We start from the raw sequence: 16,911 nt of genomic DNA, 5'->3' as shown, positions 1-16,911 counted from the left end.
TAGCCGGGCGTGGTGGCGGGCGCCTGTAGTCCCAGCTCCTCAGGAGGCTGAGGCAGGAGAATGGTGTAAACCTGGGAGGCAGAGCTTGCAGTAAGCCGAGATCGCGCCACTGCACTCCATCCAGCCTGGGCGACAGAGCAAGACTCCGTCTAAAGAAAAAAAAAAAAATGCTCTTTTCACAGCATTGTCAGGGTTGTTCTTGGAGTGGGAGAGGGAACAGGGAGTCCTATTCCCTTCCCTACCCTTCTCCTGCTCTCTCCCAGCTGCTGAATGCCATGGTGGCAAAACTGGGGAACCGGGAGGACCCACTCCCCCAGGACTCCTTTGAAGGCGTGGACGAGGACGAGTGGGTGAGTAGTGAGTGGCCTCACTTGCCGGCATGCAGCGCGGTCCCTCGCACATGCCACGGTGCATTGCATGCTTCCTCCCTTCCCAGGCCCTCCTGACTCCCTCCCACCTCTTGGTGTTTTGCCCCAGGACTAGCCTGCGCCCCCGTCACCTCCACTTCACCTGCGCTGCCACTTCCTAGTGCACACCTCACGGCTCATCCTCAAGCTGGAATATACCTCTCTGGCCCCGGCACATGTCACCCCTGCACTCCTGGCTTCCCGTGGGCACTTCCACAGCCTCTGGGCCTCTGGCAGTTCCCAGGGACTGTTTTCACGTCTGCTGTCTCTGGGGTCAGTGGCTGCTCATCAGCTGCCCACTAGCATGTAGCCAGGGGTGCAGGGTGGCAGGGGGTCAGTAGCATGTCCCTGGGCAGGCCCTGGGCACCCTGTCTCCCCTGGTCTCACTGCTGACCTGGGCTGGTCCCAGCCTGGGTTGGCGTCATCCAGGATCTTTGGTCACCCCACGCTGCCCCATCTTGCCTGCTATCCCAGTTCTGGTCAAGGGGCTTGGGGGCTGGCCCCCTACCAGGCCTTCTAGAGCAGCACCAGTCTCAGGGCCCTGGGACCAGCTGCCCTACTTCCCAGGTTTGTAGCCAGGAGAAGGGGGCATCGCAGAGCTGATGGTCCAATAAGGGGGGTGTGAGCCCTGCAGGGACTGGCCCGCACCTGCCTTGGATGTTCTCAGCAATTAAACTTTTTTAAGCTGGCCACCCCTTGTGCTGCTGTGGTCTCTGGGCTGGCTGGAAAGGGAAGGGGACAGGAATGTGGGTGACAGGGGTCTGGCCCTGGGCTCCCCTTTATCTCAGCCTCACTCTGGTCCCAAGGCCCAATCAGCTGCGCACTGCTGGGAGTCGTTCGCTCACCATGCAGGTTCCTGGCAGTGCTCTGGATGGCGGGATGCTGTAAAGGACAGGAGAGATAAGGTCTTGCAAGGACCTTCAGCTTCTTACAGCCTCCTTATGCGGGGGAACCAGACTGCACACGAGCAGATAGAGTGTGAAGACAGCAGTGAAGAAGAGAAACTGGCTGGGCACGGTGGCTCATGCCTATAATACTAGCACTTTGGGAGGCCAAGGTGGGAGGATCGTTTGAGGCCAGGAGTTCAAGACCAGCCTGGCCCAATGGTAAAATGTCGTCTCTACTAAAAATACAAACAGTAGCCAGGTGTAGTGGTAAGCACCTGTAATCCCAGCTACTTGGGAAGCTGAGGGAGGAGAATTGCTTGAACCCAGGAGTCAGAGGTTGCAGTGAGTCAAGATCCCGCCATTGCACTCCAGCCTGGGTCACAGAGCAAGACTCAGTCCCAAAAAACAAACAAACAAACAAAAAAACCTGTGGGACAGGAAGCAACTGGGATGCAGCGAGGCAGGGAATTCAGGGCCTGAGAAGGTGACTTTCAGCTAGGAGCCAAGACTTGAAGGCTGATGAGGAGCCATCCAGGGAGAGAGCCACTTCCCAGGCAAGGAAGTACAATGTGGACACAGAGAGAGGAATGTGGAGGCCAGGAGGAAGAGGAAGAAGGGCAGTGGTGTAGAGCACGGGTCCAGGTGGCCCAACTTTCATCCCATTTGCCGAATGCTGTGTGCCAGATGCTCTTCCAGGCGCTTGACATCTAACAGCAGAGAAGAGAGAGAAAAGCTTGCCCAACAGGAACTCCCATTCTAGTGGAAGGAAACAGATTCTCAACAATAAACATAAAAATAAAGGGAGGCCAAGGTGGGAGGCTTGCTTAAACCCAGGAGTTTGAGGTCAGACTGGGCAACATAGGGGAACCCTTGTCTCTACAAAGAATACAAATATTAGCTGGGCGTGGTGGCTCACGCCTGTAATCCCAGCACTTTGGGAGGCCGAGGCAGGCGGATCACGAGGTCAGGAGCTCAAGACCATCCTGGCTAACATGGTGAAACCCCGTCTCTACTAAAAATACAAAAAATTAGCCGGACATGGTGGCCCACGCCTGTAGTCCCAGCTACTCAGGAGGCTGAGGCAAGAGAATCGCTTGAACCCAGGAAGCAGAGGTTACAGTGAGCCGAGGTCGTGCCACTGCACTCCAGCCTGGGCAACAGGGAGACTCTGTCTCAAAAAGACAAAAAACAGAAAACAAACATCAACCACGTGTGGTGGCACATGCCTGTGGTCCCAGCTACTCAGAAAGCTGAGGTGAAAGTATCACTCAAGGCTGGAAGGTTAAGACTGCAGTGAGCTATGATCATGCTACTGTACTGCAGCCTGGGCAACAGAGTGAGACCCTGTTTCGAAAAAAAAAATTTTTTTTTGGCTGGGCACCGTGGCTCACACCTGTAATCCCAGCACTTTGGGAGGCTGAAGTGGGAGGATCACTTGAACCCAGGAGGTGGGGATTGCAGTGAGCCAAGATTGAGCGACTGCTCTCCAGCCTGGGTGACAGAGCAAGACTTCATCTCAAAAAAAAAAGGAAAAATAATTTAAAAATAAAATAAAATAAAAAACTGGTTGGGCACAGTGTCACATGCCTATAATCCCAGCACTTTGGGAGGCTGAGGCGGGTGAATCATTTGAGGCCAGTAGTTCAAGACCAGCCTGGCCAACATGGTAAAACCCTGTCTCTACTAAAAATTCAAAAATTAATGGGGCATGGTGGTGCATGCCTGTAATCCCAGCTACTCGGGAGGCTAAAGCATGAGCATCACCTGAACCTGGGAGGTGGAGGTTGCAGTGAGTCAAGATTGCGCCACTGCACTTCAGCCTGGGCAACAGGGTGAGACCCTGTCTCAAAATAATAAATAAAATAAATAAGTAAATTATGTGGTATGGTAGAGGGTGATCAGAGTCTTGGAAAAAAAAATAGAGACAAGAAGGGAGGATAAGCCAGTCACAAAAGGCTGCAGATTGTATGATTCAATTTCTTCTTTTTTTTCATTTTTACCTTTTTTTTTTTTTTTTTTTTTTTGAGGCAGGGCCTGGCTCTGTCGCCCAGGCTGGAGTGCAGTGATCACAGCTCACTGCAGCCTCTACCTCCCGGGCTCAAGAGATCCACCACCCAGCTTCCTAAGTAGCTGGGATCACAGGCACCTGCCACCACACCCGGCTAATTTTTGTATTCTTTGTAGAGATGGGGTTTCACCATGTTGCCCAGCATGGCCTTGAGTTCCTGACCTCAAGCGATCCACCTCAGCCTTCCAAAGTTTTGAGATTACAGGCATGAGCCACCACGCCTGGCTTGTATGATTCCATTTCTCTGAAATGTCCGGAACCTGTGAATCCATAGAAAAATGAGTGGTTGACAGGGGCTGGGGGAGGGGGCTGGGGAGTGACTAATGGGTGATGAAAACGTTCTGGAACTAATAGTGGTGACAGTGGCACAGCTCTGTGAATAAAAGGCATTGGACTGTGCACTTGAAAATCATGAAATGTACAGTGTATGGATTATATCTCAATAAAGCTGTTACTTTTTTCATTCATGGAGGGCAAGTCACGGCGTTTTAAGGGGTCCAGGTGGGCCTCATTGAGGTGACATTTGAGCAAAGATTTGAAGGAGGGAACGAGCTTCCCAGGCAGGAGGAATGTGGATGAAACCTATTTTGAAGTTTTCTATTTTCTAAAGTATTTTTGAGAATCTGGCATCCTACTCCATATTATGTTCATTGATTTCATATAATGTTGCATTCCCTAATATTTCGGCAAAATCAAGGGCAGAAATCGCCCCACGTCTGACCGATGTGCTTAGCTGCTCCAGCGCACCGGGGTAAGCACGCGAGCAATTGAGACTCCTGGTAACGCCCCTCGCCCTCCCAAGCCCGCCTCCAGTTTTCCAGAGCCCGACGCAGGCTCAGCCGTGTGTCAAACCCCGCCTCCGACTCCGCCCCGAGCCGCTGCGACGCTGCCGGTGCCCCGCCCCGAGATTGAGGCAATGCGCATGCCCAACGCCGTATGGCGCACGCGCTCTCTGCGGCTTTTCTTGACCTCTGACCCGCCGACCACGCTTGAGCCCCGGCCGCGGGGCCGGGAAGTCGGAGTTTGAGCCTCGGAGGCAGAGCGGCTGCCATGGTGAGCCCCGAGTCGGGCGCTACCGGGGAAGGGAAGCCGAGTCGGGCCGGGGGCCGGGGGCCGGGGGCCGGGGGCCGGGCGGCGAGCTCCGGGCTGGGCGGCGGGCGCCGTGCGCCCCCTGCATGCCCAGCAGAAAGCATGGTCTGGGGGCGTTGCACCCGGGGGAATCCAGGCCGGCAGTGGCGGCAGCGGCGGCCTCAGGGCCAGGGAATACCGTCTGCCTGGAAGCGGCCGGGCAGACATGGTCGCGCTGTGCCTAGCCCGCGTGTGAGCGAGCAGCCCTGGGCAGCGGTGGAGCATGAGTCTGGCCGGTGAGCACCTCCCCTGCCCTGCAACCTTACAGCGTTGCAGAGTCGATGTTGCTGCCTTGTTGTTATCCCCAGTGGAAAGCTGGCCTTTCCAGGGAAGTGGCCGACCTGGGACTTGAACTAGGCCCCGAGACACCGAGCACGGAGGGTTTGTGTGATATCGTTGGCACCTTGAGCCAGTCAACAGACCTGCGCCACACTGTCAGGTCACCTAGGGAATCTTTAAAAGTGCAGGTTTGGCTGGGCGCGGTGGCTCACGCCTGTAATTCCAGCACTCTGGGAGGCCGAGGCGGCGGATCACGAGGTCAGGAGTTCGAGACCAGCCTGGCCAACATGATGAAACCCCGTCTCCTCCAAAAAATTTAAAAAATTAGCCGGGTGGGGTGGCGCGCGCCTGTAGTCCAAGCTAGCCGGGAGGCTGAGGCAGGATAAACGCTTGAACCCGCGAGACAGAGGTTGCAATGAGCCGAGATCCGTCATTGCACTCTAGCCTGGGCGACAGGGTGAGACTCCGTCTCAAAAAAAAAAATATGTATATGTATTATATATACCATATACGTTTATGTGTACTATATATTATATATGTTTTTATATATCATGTGTTATATATACATACACACACACACACATAATAGTATATACATATATTAGCCAGGCATGGTGGCGCACACCTGTAATCCCAGCTGCTTGGGAGGTTGAGGCGCGAGTATCGCTTGAACCCAGGAGGCAGAGGCTGCAGTGAACCAAGATTGTGCCACTGCACTCCAGCCTGGGCGACAGAGCAAAACTCTCTCAAAAAGAAAAAGAGGGGAAAAAAAAAAAAAAGTTCAGGTTCTTGAGCTCTATCCCTGGAAGTTCTGCACACGTAAGTTCCCCAAGTGACTGTTGCAGCCGGTTCGGGGAGCCACTTCTAAACTAACATAGTAATAAGGATAATGTAACAGCTAACAGCTTACAAGTGCCAGCCCCTGAGCTGAGGCTTTATGTAGAGTCTCTCATTTAGTGTTTATGAAGTCCTGCTGTCATTGTCCTTATTTTACAGATAAGGAACCTGAGCCCCAGACAGTTTTGACTCCACCATAGTCATGCATCCCACGGTGCCAGAGACCTCTTTTGAGCCCAGCTCTGTCCCAAAACTCATGGGGTTTTTTTGGCTTGTGTTTTGAGATAGGATGTCTGTCTGTCTGTCACCCAGGCTAGGATGCAGTGGAGCGATCCTAGCTTACTAAGCAGCCTTGAACTCCTAGGCTCAAGCGATCCTCCTACCTTAGACCCCCAAGTAGTTGGGCGTACAGGTGAGTGTCAGCACACCTGGCTAATTTTTAAATTTTTTGTAGAGATGGGGTCTTGCTGTGTTGCCCGGGATGGGTCTCCTAGGCTGGATGGAGTACAGTGGTACGATCACAGCTCACTGCAGCCTCAGCCTCCTGGGGCTTAGGTGATCCTCCCATCTCATCCTCGCCAGTAGCCTCAGCCTCCTGGGTAGTTGGGACAACAGGCATGCTCCACTATGCCCAGCTAATTTTTTGTATTTTTTGTAGAGACATGGTTTCGCCATGTTTCCAGGCTGGTCTTAAACTTCTGGGCCCAAGCAGTCCTCCTGCCTCTGACTCCTAAAGTGCTGGGATTATAGGCGTGAGCCACCGCCCCCAGTGTGACAGTATATTAACAGGAAAAGAAAGTGCTGGCCGGGCACGGTGGCTCACACCTGTAATCCCAGCACTTTGGGAGGCGGAGGCGGTGGATCATGAAGTCAGGAGATCAAGACCATCCTGGCTAACACGGTGAAACCCTGTCTCTACTAAACATACAAAAAAATTAGCCAGGTGTGGTGGCAGGCACCTGTAGTCCCAGCTACTCAGGAGGCTGAGGCAGAAGAATGGCGTGAACCCGGGAGGCTGAGCTTGCAGTGAGCTAAAGGTTGCGCCACTGCACTCCAGCCTGGGTGACAGAGCAAGACTCCGTCTCAAAAAAAAAAAAAAAAAAAAAGAAAGTGGTAGGCCGGGCGCGGTGGCTCACGCCTGTAATCCCAGCACATTGGGAGGCCCAGGCGAGTGGATTGCCTGAGCTCAGGTGTTCGAGACCAGCCTGGGCAACACGGTGAAACCCTGTCTGTAGTAAAAATACAAAAAATTAGCCGGGCATGGCAGCGTGCGCCTGTAGTCCCAGCTACTCAGGAGGCTGAGGCAGAAGAATTGCTTGAACCCGGGAGGCGGAGGTTGCAGTGAGCCGAGATCGCACTACTGCACTCCAGCCTGGGCGACAGAGCAAGATTCCATCTCCAAAAAAAAAAAGTGCTGTCGGAAGGTATACATGGGAGAGCCTGGAAAGGGTTTCACCCGGGGGATGGGGGATGATGTTAAGTCCTGAGGGCTGTTGGGTTTTCACAGAATCAGGGTAGAAGGGAGGATGTTCAAGGTGGAGGAACTCAGAACGGCAAAGGCCCTGAGGAGTACAGAAGTACGAGAGCGGCTCTAGGAGCAGAGGGTGTGGCTGCAGTGTGGAGAGAAGTGAGGGTGAGAAGTTGAGGCCAGACCAGGTGCTGTGAATGCCAAGCTGGGGAGTGGACCAAATCTGCAGGCGGCAGTGGAGAATTGTGTGTTTACTGGGAGATGGCCAGAACCCTCCCGCAGAAGGGTTAGGAGGCGCTTGGAAACCCTGCCTGGGGACATGGAGTTCATGAGGCAGCAGGTTGGGCAGAGCTGCAACAGCCATATTCATTCAGATGCACCAGGGGCACTTGCTGCGCCAGCCACTGGCCAGGCCCTGAATGTCGTGGCACGTGCTACAGTTGTGGTCCTGACCTTTCTCCAGTCTAGTTGTGATGCCCATATCTGTTCTCAGGGGCCCTGGGTGACCAGAGTGTCCTTGAGAGTGAGTCTCAGGCTGTCTGCTTATCTACCTGGAGCCTGGGGCTTGGCCTCAAAGGCGCATTGCACGCGAATCTCAAAGACACAAGTCAGTGTAAGCCCCATTGCTGAGCGCCTCCCACAGCACTGTCTGTGGTCCCAGCTGCTGGGCTCTGGTCTTGCCTTGGGCCAGGTTACTGCCCAACAACGAAGTGCATGTGCTGCCGCCACGCATGCCAGGGTTGGATCCTGTGCTTCTGACTGCTGCTGTCTGACAGCCGCGTGGCCTGAAGTCGGATGCCAGGTCAGCTGGATCCTCTCACCTGGGACCCTCAGGCCCAAGTGTCAGTCAGTGGACTATGGGATGTTTGTAGCCTCTGGGAGGGGCCTCAGGCCGTGGTTGTTTTGGTCACCCATGGTAGCCACAGCTGGCAGAGCTCTGCTCCCTATGAATGAGCTCTGAACTCAGCCTGACCCATGGCAGAAGCTCAGGGGATGTTGGGGTACTGGATAGGTGGATGAGGGGCTTGGCTGCACCGCCTAGTTCTGGACCTGCCGCTGTTTGTCCATGTGTTAATGGGCATTGCCTCCTGAGGGCCTTATTGTCCTCTTGTGAGGAGGGTATTATCTCTCCATTTTGCAGTTAAGGAAACTGAGGTAGGCTGGGCACAATGTCTCACACCTGTAATCCTAGCACTTTGGGAAGCCGAGGAGGGCAGTTCATGCGAACCTAGGAGTTCAAGACCAGCCTGGGCAACATGGCGAAACCCCATCTCTCCAGAAAAGTACATTTAGCCAAATGTAATGGCGTGTGCTAAGCCTCCAGAAGTTATGAAATTTCCACCTGCTTGTGAAATCCTAACCCACTTGTGTTTGTTCATTCCCCTAATGGCCCATATCACATCCCGCCTGTTAAGGAAAGAGCAGGTCCTTGGAGACTGAGTACAAGTAGCTCCAGCTACTCGGGAGGCTTAAGCAGGAGAATCTCTTGAGGCTAGGAGGCTGAGGCTGCCAGTGAGCCATGATTGCACCACTGCACTCCAGCCTGGACGGCAGAGTTAGACTCTGCTTCCAAAAAAAAGGCCAGGCGTGGTGTCTCACGCCTGTAATCCCAGCACTTTGGGAGCCCGAGGCGGGTGTATCACCTGAGGTCAGGAGTTTGAGACCACCCTGACCAACATGGTGAAACCTTGTCTTTATTAAAAATACAAAATTAGCTGGGCTTGTTGTGTTCACCTGTAATCCCAGTTACTTGGGAGGGTGAGGCAGGAGGATCGTTTGAACTGGGGAGGTGAGCCGAGATTGAGCCACTGCACTCTAGCCTGGGTGACAGAGTGAGACTCAGTCTCAAAAAAATAAATAAAAAATAAAAAACCCAAACCAAAACCAAAAAAAACCCAGATTCAGAGAGGTTGAGTAATTTGTCCAGGGACACACAGCTATTGAGAAACAAAGCTAGGGTTCTGGTCCCAGGTCAACGTGGTTCTCGTTCTGCTTCCTTGCTGCTTCCCAGCTCCCTGAGGGAATGTAGTATGGTGTTTTGCAGCCTTCACCCCTGAGGAAGCAAAGGGCCTGTATCAAATGAGCTGCTCTTTTGAAAGAAGCTTTGTTACTTCATAGTGCCTGGTCATTGTCAGATTTTGTGAAACAGTAGTAATGAATGAAAACCAATGTTTATTGAGCACCTACTGTAACATTAGGCTCTGTGCCAGGCACTTGACAGGCATTATCTCATTCAATCCATATGACAGGTTTATTGGTGGCCACATTTTACAGGTAAGCAAACTGGGGCTCAAAGGAGTTGAGAACGTGTCTATGTCACACAGCTGGGATTTGCACACAGGTGATCCCAAAGCCTGCAGGTGTAACCATTACACTACACTGCGTCTTCTGGGAGATGCCTCCCGCAGGAACCTTGCTGGCCTCAATGGGCTGTCCAGTCTGCTGAAACTTTGCAGGCCAGCCCCCCTCTGCCCTGCAGCTCTAGGCAGCTGAAGCCACAGGCCACCGCGCCGCTTTCGTTTGAAGTGTGCAGGGGATGGTTGGGGAAGCTCCCCAGTTATGACCTCAGCTCTTACCGTTCATTATTTTGCAACAGTCTTTGTTTGGCCTTGGCAGAAAAGTAAACAAGTGATTGCAAGGCTGTGTGATGGCAGCAGAGGGACCGAAGGCTGTTGGTGGGAGGGGTAGTCTGAGACCTGAGCCGTGTTTCAGGCCGAGGGGACCCTCTGCCTTTCACCTCTGTCCTTCAGACAGCACCAGCATCCCATCCCTGAGCCTCCTGTTCCACTCGGGAGGGGCTTTAGGAAGGAGGTGAAGTCAGGTGAGACCGCAGGTGTCAGCAGGTGCATCCCTGACCCTCCCTCATCTGCAGTACTGCCACAGCCCTGCCCCTCGCCGTGATCACAGGAGGGTCTTTGGGCTCTTTCTGCTGTGAAATCCAGAAGTTATGAAGTTTCCACCTGCTTTTGAAATCTTAACGCACTTGTGTTTGTTCATTCCCCTAATGGCCCGTAGTCCCATCCCGCCTGTTAAGGAAAGAGCAGGTCCTCGGAGGCTGAACAAGGCCAGCTCTGGAGTTGAATCCACTGGAATCTGGAGCGAGCCCCTCTGGCCTCAGGGTTGGGTTCTTGATACTTGTCGGCTTGCCCAGGTGCCCTCCCTTCAGACCCCGGGACCCTGCGTAGTGACTGCTGTGACTGATAGCGCCAGCCTTGGGTTTCCGGTCTGCCTCCGAGGCACCCGCTGTATGTCCTCAGGCCAGTCACCAATCCTCCACCCCCGAGTTGTCAGAATTAAACGGCACAATGAATTGAACGTGTTTGGCACTGTGCCTGGTGTGCGGACTCAGATGATACTTGTTGACCGAAGGGAAATCTACAGAAAAGCACTAGGAAGAAAGGGAAAGTCACTCGGCTGTGCCACATGAGCTTTCAACCTATGCCGAGCCGCCTCCAGCCCGCGCCACCCCCCTGCATCTACGGCTTTGCAGTCACAAGGTCGTTTGTATGTGCTGTCTATATATAATCACTTTGTTTCACATAAGATCTGTGCATCTTTCCATGTCATCCGCCAGATTCGCAGTCTTTCCCAGGCCAGTCTAGGCTGTTGGCTGCTCGCAGGAACTCCCTTCTGCCTTCTCTCCTGCCAGTTTTGGCTCAACCCAGTCCCTCTGCCTAGAAAGCCCTAGTATTTCCGTCATGATTCTTCCTACCTGGCAAAGCCCAGCCCAGGAGGAACCCCCTCCTCTCACAGAACCCCCTCCTCTCACACAGAATCCCTTCCTCTCACAGAACCCCCTCTTCTCACAGAACCCCCTCCTCTCACAGAACACCCCCTAGAACCCCCTCCTCTCACAAAACCCCCTCCTCTCAACCCCCTCCTCTCACACAGAGTCCCCTCCTCTCACACAGAACCCCCTCCTCTCACAGAGTCCTCTCTTCTCACAGAACCCCCTCCTCTCACACTGAACCCCCTCCTCTCACAGAACCCCCTCCTCTCACAGTCCCCTCTTCTCACAGAACCCCCTCCTCTCACAGTCCCCTCTTCTCACAGAACCTCCTCCTCTCACACAGAACCCCCTCCTCTCACAGAACCCCCTCCTCTCACACAGAATCCCCTCCTCTCACAGAACCCCCTCTTCTCACAGAACCCGCTCCTCTCACAGAACCCCCTCCTCTCACAGAACCCCCTCTTCTCACAGAACCCGCTCCTCTCACAGAACCCCCTCCTCTCACAGAGTCCCCTCTTCTCACAGAACCCCCTCCTCTCACACAGAACCCCCTCCTCTCACAGAACCCCCTCGTCTCACAGAGTCCCTTCTTCTCACAGAACCCCCTCCTCTCACAGAACCCCCTCCTCTCACACAGAATCCCTTCCTCTCACAGAATCCCTTCCTCTCACAGAACCCCCTCTTCTCACAGAACCCCCTCGTCTCACAGAACCCCCCATAGAACCCCCTCCTCTCACAAAACCCCCTCCTCTTCAACCCCCTCCTCTCACACAGAATCCCCTCCTCACACAGAATCCCCTCCTCTCACACAGTCCCCTCCTCTCACAACCCCCTCCTCTCACAGAACCCCCTCCTCTCACAAAATCCCCTCCTCTCACACAGAATCCCCTCCTCTCACACAGAATCGCCTCCTCTCACACAGTCCCCTCCTCTCACAGAACCCCCTCTTCTCACAGAACCCACTCCTCTCACAGAACCCCCTCCTCTCACACAATCCCCTCCTCAGAGTCCCCTCCTCTCAGAGTTCCCTCCTCTCACACAGAACCCCCTCCTCTCACAGAACCCCCTCCTCTCACAGAATCCCCTCCTCTCACACAGTCCCCTCTTCAGAGTCCCCTCCTCTCAGAGTCCCCTCCTCTCACAGAACCCGTTCCTCTCAGAGTCCCCTCCTCTCACAGAACCCCCTTCTCTCACAGAGTCCCCTCCTCTCAGAGTCCCTTCCTCTCACACAGAACCCCCTCCTCTCACAGAACCCCCTCCTCTCACAGAACCCCCTCCTCTCACAGAGTCCCCTCCTCTCACAGAACCCCCTCCTCTCACAGAGTCCCCTCCTCTCACAGAACCCCCTCCTCTCACAGAACCCCCTCCTCTCACAGAACCCCCTCCTCTCACAGAACCCCCTTCTCTCACAGAGTCCCCTCCTCTCACAGAACCCCCTCCTCTCACAGAGTCCCCTCCTCTCACAGAACCCCCTTCTCTCACAGAACCCCCTCCTCTCACAGAGTCCCCTCCTCTCACAGAACCCCCTCCTCTCACAGAGTCCCCTCCTCTCACAGAACCCCCTCCTCTCACAGAATCCCCTCCTCTCACAGAATCCCCTCCTCTCACAGAGTCCCCTCCTCTCACAGAACCCCCTTCTCTCACAGAGTCCCCTCCTCTCACAGAATCCCCTCCTCTCCCAGAATCCCCTCCTCTTCCAGAACCCCCTCCTCTCACACGGAATCGCCTCCTCTCACAGAACCCCCTCCTCCCACAGAACCTCCTCCTCTCTCAGAATCCCATCTCAGTCTTCAGTTTTCCCTCTCGACTCTCTTGCTTCCGGTCACATCTTACTGAGTCCCCAGGGCCTCCGTGGGGCATGGAATTACACGTGCAGCCTTCCGGCATGTTCAGCCTGTTGTGTGACAGTGGGGTTCCCTGCCAGGCCAGCAGTGTGCTCTGACTCGGGGCAGGGACCAGGTTCTGTGTAGCTTTATGCTCAAGTGCTGAGCAGAGTAGACTCTCAGCAGATGTTTGAATGAATGGGTGAACCAATGGCTGCACAAATGAACGAGCCTGACTCTCCCTCATGATTTGGTCCATAGTGCGTTTAAATACCCTCCTAGTGGGCTTTTAGTTCCTTGAAGATGAAAACAGGTTTGCTTAGTAAGTTTGTTTTATTGAACAGACTTAAAGTCATCGGACTTGGGAGAATTAGGACAGATCTGTTTCCCCATTGGTAAAATAAAGGTTGGGCCTGATGATCTCAGAAACTCAGGAAGAGCGATCGTCAGCCCCAGGGTGGAGAGTGAGATACTGCCAGGTCCAGGACTGTCCCTGTGTTCTGGCTCCCAGACCACAGTGTTTCTTCCTGAAGCCAGTGGCTGCAGCCACTTTGCTTTGCTCCTTTATGCCTTTCCTGAAGGATGAGGGGGGCCAGTCTGCCTCTGGGAGCTCTGTCAAGTTCACCCGCCTGCCTGCCTGTCCAATGAGTAACTAAGCCACCCACCATGGAAGCTTTCATTCAGGGTGCTTTGGAGCGGTTGGCCTGGGGCTGCAGCTCTGTGCTTCGTGACCTCGGGTCTCCAGGAGCCTTGCCCCTCAGCAGCCGTTTCCAGGGCCCATCTCTGTGGGCCCACAGGGAGCCGCCTGCTAACCTGGTGCCTGCTTTGCCCACAGGCCAAGTACCTGGCCCAGATCATTGTGATGGGCGTGCAGGTGGTGGGCAGGGCCTTTGCACGGGCCTTGCGGCAGGAGTTTGCAGGTAAGCATGGGTCTGTCTCCCCTGTGGGCTGGGAGTTCCTCTCCAGGTCAGATTTTCCCCGTAGCCATGGGCACTTCAGGCCTGCTGGTTCTGCAGTATGCGTGGCCTGGGGCACTTCCCATGGTGGGGGGTGGTGCCAGACCAGGGCATCCTTCAGTGGTACCTGGTTAGCAAGAGCATCCAGGGCAGGAGCTGGCACACTGGCCCATCTGGATACCTGGTTTTGTAAACTTTTTTTTTTTTTTTTTGGAGATGGCATCTCACTCTGTTGCCCAGGCTGGAGTGCAGTAGGGCAATCTCGGCTCACTGCAACCTCTGCCTCCTGGTTCAAGTGATTTTCCTGCCTCAGCCTCCTGAGTAGCTGGGATTACAAGCACTCGACACCACACCGGGCTAATTTTTGTATTTTTAGTAGAGACCGGGTTTCACCATGTTGGCCAGGCTGGTCTGGAACGCCTGACCTCAGGTGATGCACCTGCCTCAAAGTGCTGGGATCACAGGTGTGAGCCACAGCGCCCAGCCCTGGTTTTGTAAATAGATCTTTTTTTTTTTTGAGATGGAGTTTTCGCTCTTGTTGCCCAGGCTGGAGTGCAATAGCGCGATCTCGGCTCACTGCAACCTCCGCCTCCCGGGTTCAAGCGATTCTCCTGCCTCAGCCTCCTGAGTAGCTGGGACTACAGGCATGCGCCACCATACCCAGCTAATTTTGTATTTTTAGTAGAGACGGGGTTTCTCCGTGTTGGTCAGGCTGGTCTTGAACTCCCAACCTCAGGTGATACGCCCACCTTGGCCTCCCGAAGTGCTGGGATTACAGGCCTGAGCCACCGCCCCCGGCCCTTTTTTTTCTTTTGAGACGGAGTCTCACTCTGTCGCCCAGGCTGGAGTGCAATGGTGCAGTCTCGGCTCACTGCAACCTCTGCCTCCCGGGTTCAAGCAATGCTCCTGCCTCAGCCTCCTGAGTAGCTGGGACTACAGGCATGTGCCACCACACCCAGCTAATTTTTGTATTTTTAGTAATTTTCTGTTTTACAGGGTTTCACCATGTTGGCCAGGCTGGTCTCGATCTCTTGACCTCGTGATCTGCCCGCCTCGGCTTCCCAGAGTGCTGGGATTACAGGCGTGAGCCACTGTGCCCGGCCGACAGGCTGCTTTCAAGGCAGAGTTGAATGGTTCCAATGCAGGCTCATTAGCCCGCAAAGCCTAAAATAGCTACTCTCTGAGCCTTTAGGAAAAGTTTAGCAGCTCCTGATTCTAGGTTCTGGGGTCACTGAAAGGGAAGAGGTCACCCAAGGCAGTGGCTTTGGTGGTCTAGGTGACAGGTGGGCAGCTGGGTTCCTGCAGAGCCCTCTCATGCCTGCAGCCCCACTATACAGTTTCCATCGTAACCTAAAGCTCCCCAATTTGCTGTGCCCCTGGGATATGGGGGTTGGGGGACAGGGTCATCTCATGGTCTAGGTTGGGGACCAGGAGCCAGGTTTAGTGGTCAGATCCTGCCCTTATCCTCCAGTGAGGCACGTCTGTCCTCACTTTCCCAGCCTCTACCCCCTAAAAAAGAAACCACTCCTGGAGAAGAGGCAGCTCCTAGCCACCTGTCCCTGTGTCTCTCATCCTGTGCTGGTGGCAGGGGCGAGCCACCAACTTGGAAGGGCCCGGGGTGAAGTGTGGGCTGCTGAGGACTGAGCGATCACCCACATGTCCACACAGCCAGCCGGGCCGCAGCTGATGCCCGAGGACGCGCTGGACACCGATCTGCAGCCGCTTCCAACCTCTCCGGCCTCAGCCTCCAGGAGGCACAGCAGATTCTCAACGTGTCCAAGCTGAGCCCTGAGGAGATCCAGAAGGTGAGGCCACTGGGCCGCCCTGAAGTTTGAGGGGGAGAGGCTGCCAGGGTGGGAAGAGTGAAGGGAGGCCTGGCCAGGGAGGTCCAATGTGGAGGCTGCAGCTGTACCCAGCTCGGACTCCAACTTGCGGGAGCCACTGTTGCTCGTGAAGTTTTAGGCCTGAGGCAGGACAGTCTAGGGACAAAGGGTGCCTTCCGGTAGCAGCTGAGTCGCCCTCCAGGGTACCTGTCCCCATCTCTGCCTCTCAGTGGCCACAGCAGCTGGGTGTGGCACACAGGGTGGAGAGGAGTCCTGTTGCCTCTCTCATGTGGCCCCACGTAGCCTGCCCGACGTCTCTCGCCTGCAGTCTGCAGCCCTCTCACCCATCCCCTCTCCTCTGCAGAACTATGAACACTTATTTAAGGTGAACGACAAATCCGTGGGTGGCTCCTTCTACCTGCAGTCAAAGGTGAGTGCTCTTTGATTCTGGGAGGAAGGAAGTCACGGGACCCCCTCTTCTCACTTGGGGCTCAATTCCCAGTTGGGGGAGCTGGCCAGCTAAGGGCTTGGCACGCAGAAAACTGTGCCGGGCCTTCCCATGGTGCCCCAGCCTCAGGGAGGCCCCCTGAACTGCCACCCCTCTGACTGCTTCAGCTTTGCAGGGTCCAGCCACTCAGGCTGTGTCACCCCAGACAGCAGCCCTCCCTCCCAGCAGCTGGGACTTCGAAGGAGCAGGAGCCCCAGTGGGTGGGGTGCTAGAAACAGCTCTCAGCTCACAGAGGTTGCAGCATGCCCTGGGCCCCTGCAGCCCAGCTCTTGTCTCCCTAGGCCACCCCAACCCTGGGGCGCCGCTGAAGGAAGCACTGGTATCCACCCACTGCCCTTCAAAAAATGGACCTGGGCTGATGGGAATAGGCCGTCCCATGTGGGCAAGGGGTATGGGGCAGAGGCTTGGCCTCCCAGCCTGATTATCTGTGACCTACTAGGTGGTCCGCGCAAAGGAGCGCCTGGATGAGGAACTCAAAATCCAGGCCCAGGAGGACAGAGAAAAAGGGCAGACGCCCCATACGTGACTGCTAGGCTCCCCCCGCCCACCCCGCCGCCTCTAATTTATAGCTTGGTAATAAATGTCTTTTCTGCATTTCTCGTGTGCATGTTTCCAGATTCCAGAAGGCAGGTTGCTCCTCCTGCCAGTTGCAGGGCTGTGGGTGCTGGAGATGGGGAGGCAGCAGCCTTTAACAGCCCAGAAGGGCTGGGCTGGGCGAGGTTAGTGGGCAGCCAGCCAGTGGGCTCCAGCTGAGTCCTGTCACGTACAGGATGCAGCCGCTCCTGCTTCCACAGCACCCATGCCAGGGTGAGGCTCCCTCCCATGGAGCCCCTGTCCCTCCCACGGGCTGGCGGTCTCCTAGCCCCAGAGCTCTGTCAGCAGCCACCCTGTCCCTGGGGCAGGTTTGAACCTAGCACCTCAGTAATCTGGGCACAATACCCCAGAATGCGGCTGGGGGGAGAAGGGCCTTTGCCCACCGCTCTCCAAAGCCACAGCG

General features: G+C 55.1%; 1 protein-coding gene across 11 annotated transcripts in view; it reads left to right on the top strand.

The window, feature by feature from the left end:
• Positions 1 to 16,508, top strand: part of CORO7 (coronin 7) — an 86,895-nt gene extending 70,387 nt beyond the window's left edge. For 6 of the 11 annotated variants that reach the window (XM_054533191.1, XM_054533190.2, XM_024233081.2 and 3 more), the window contains 5 exons: positions 264 to 350; positions 13,463 to 13,547; positions 15,252 to 15,388; positions 15,771 to 15,836; positions 16,354 to 16,508. In XM_054533191.1, the coding sequence (XP_054389166.1) occupies positions 264 to 350; positions 13,463 to 13,547; positions 15,252 to 15,388; positions 15,771 to 15,836; positions 16,354 to 16,440 (462 nt within the window). In that variant the 3' untranslated portion in view covers positions 16,441 to 16,508. 11 annotated transcript variants of the gene reach the window in all.
• Positions 16,509 to 16,911: the final 403 nt, after the last annotated feature.

This window comes from Pongo abelii, chromosome 18 (assembly GCF_028885655.2).
Source record: "Pongo abelii isolate AG06213 chromosome 18, NHGRI_mPonAbe1-v2.0_pri, whole genome shotgun sequence".
In the NCBI taxonomy this organism is placed as follows: Eukaryota; Metazoa; Chordata; class Mammalia; order Primates; family Hominidae; genus Pongo; species Pongo abelii.
This window is presented reverse-complemented; position numbering and strand designations above follow the sequence as displayed.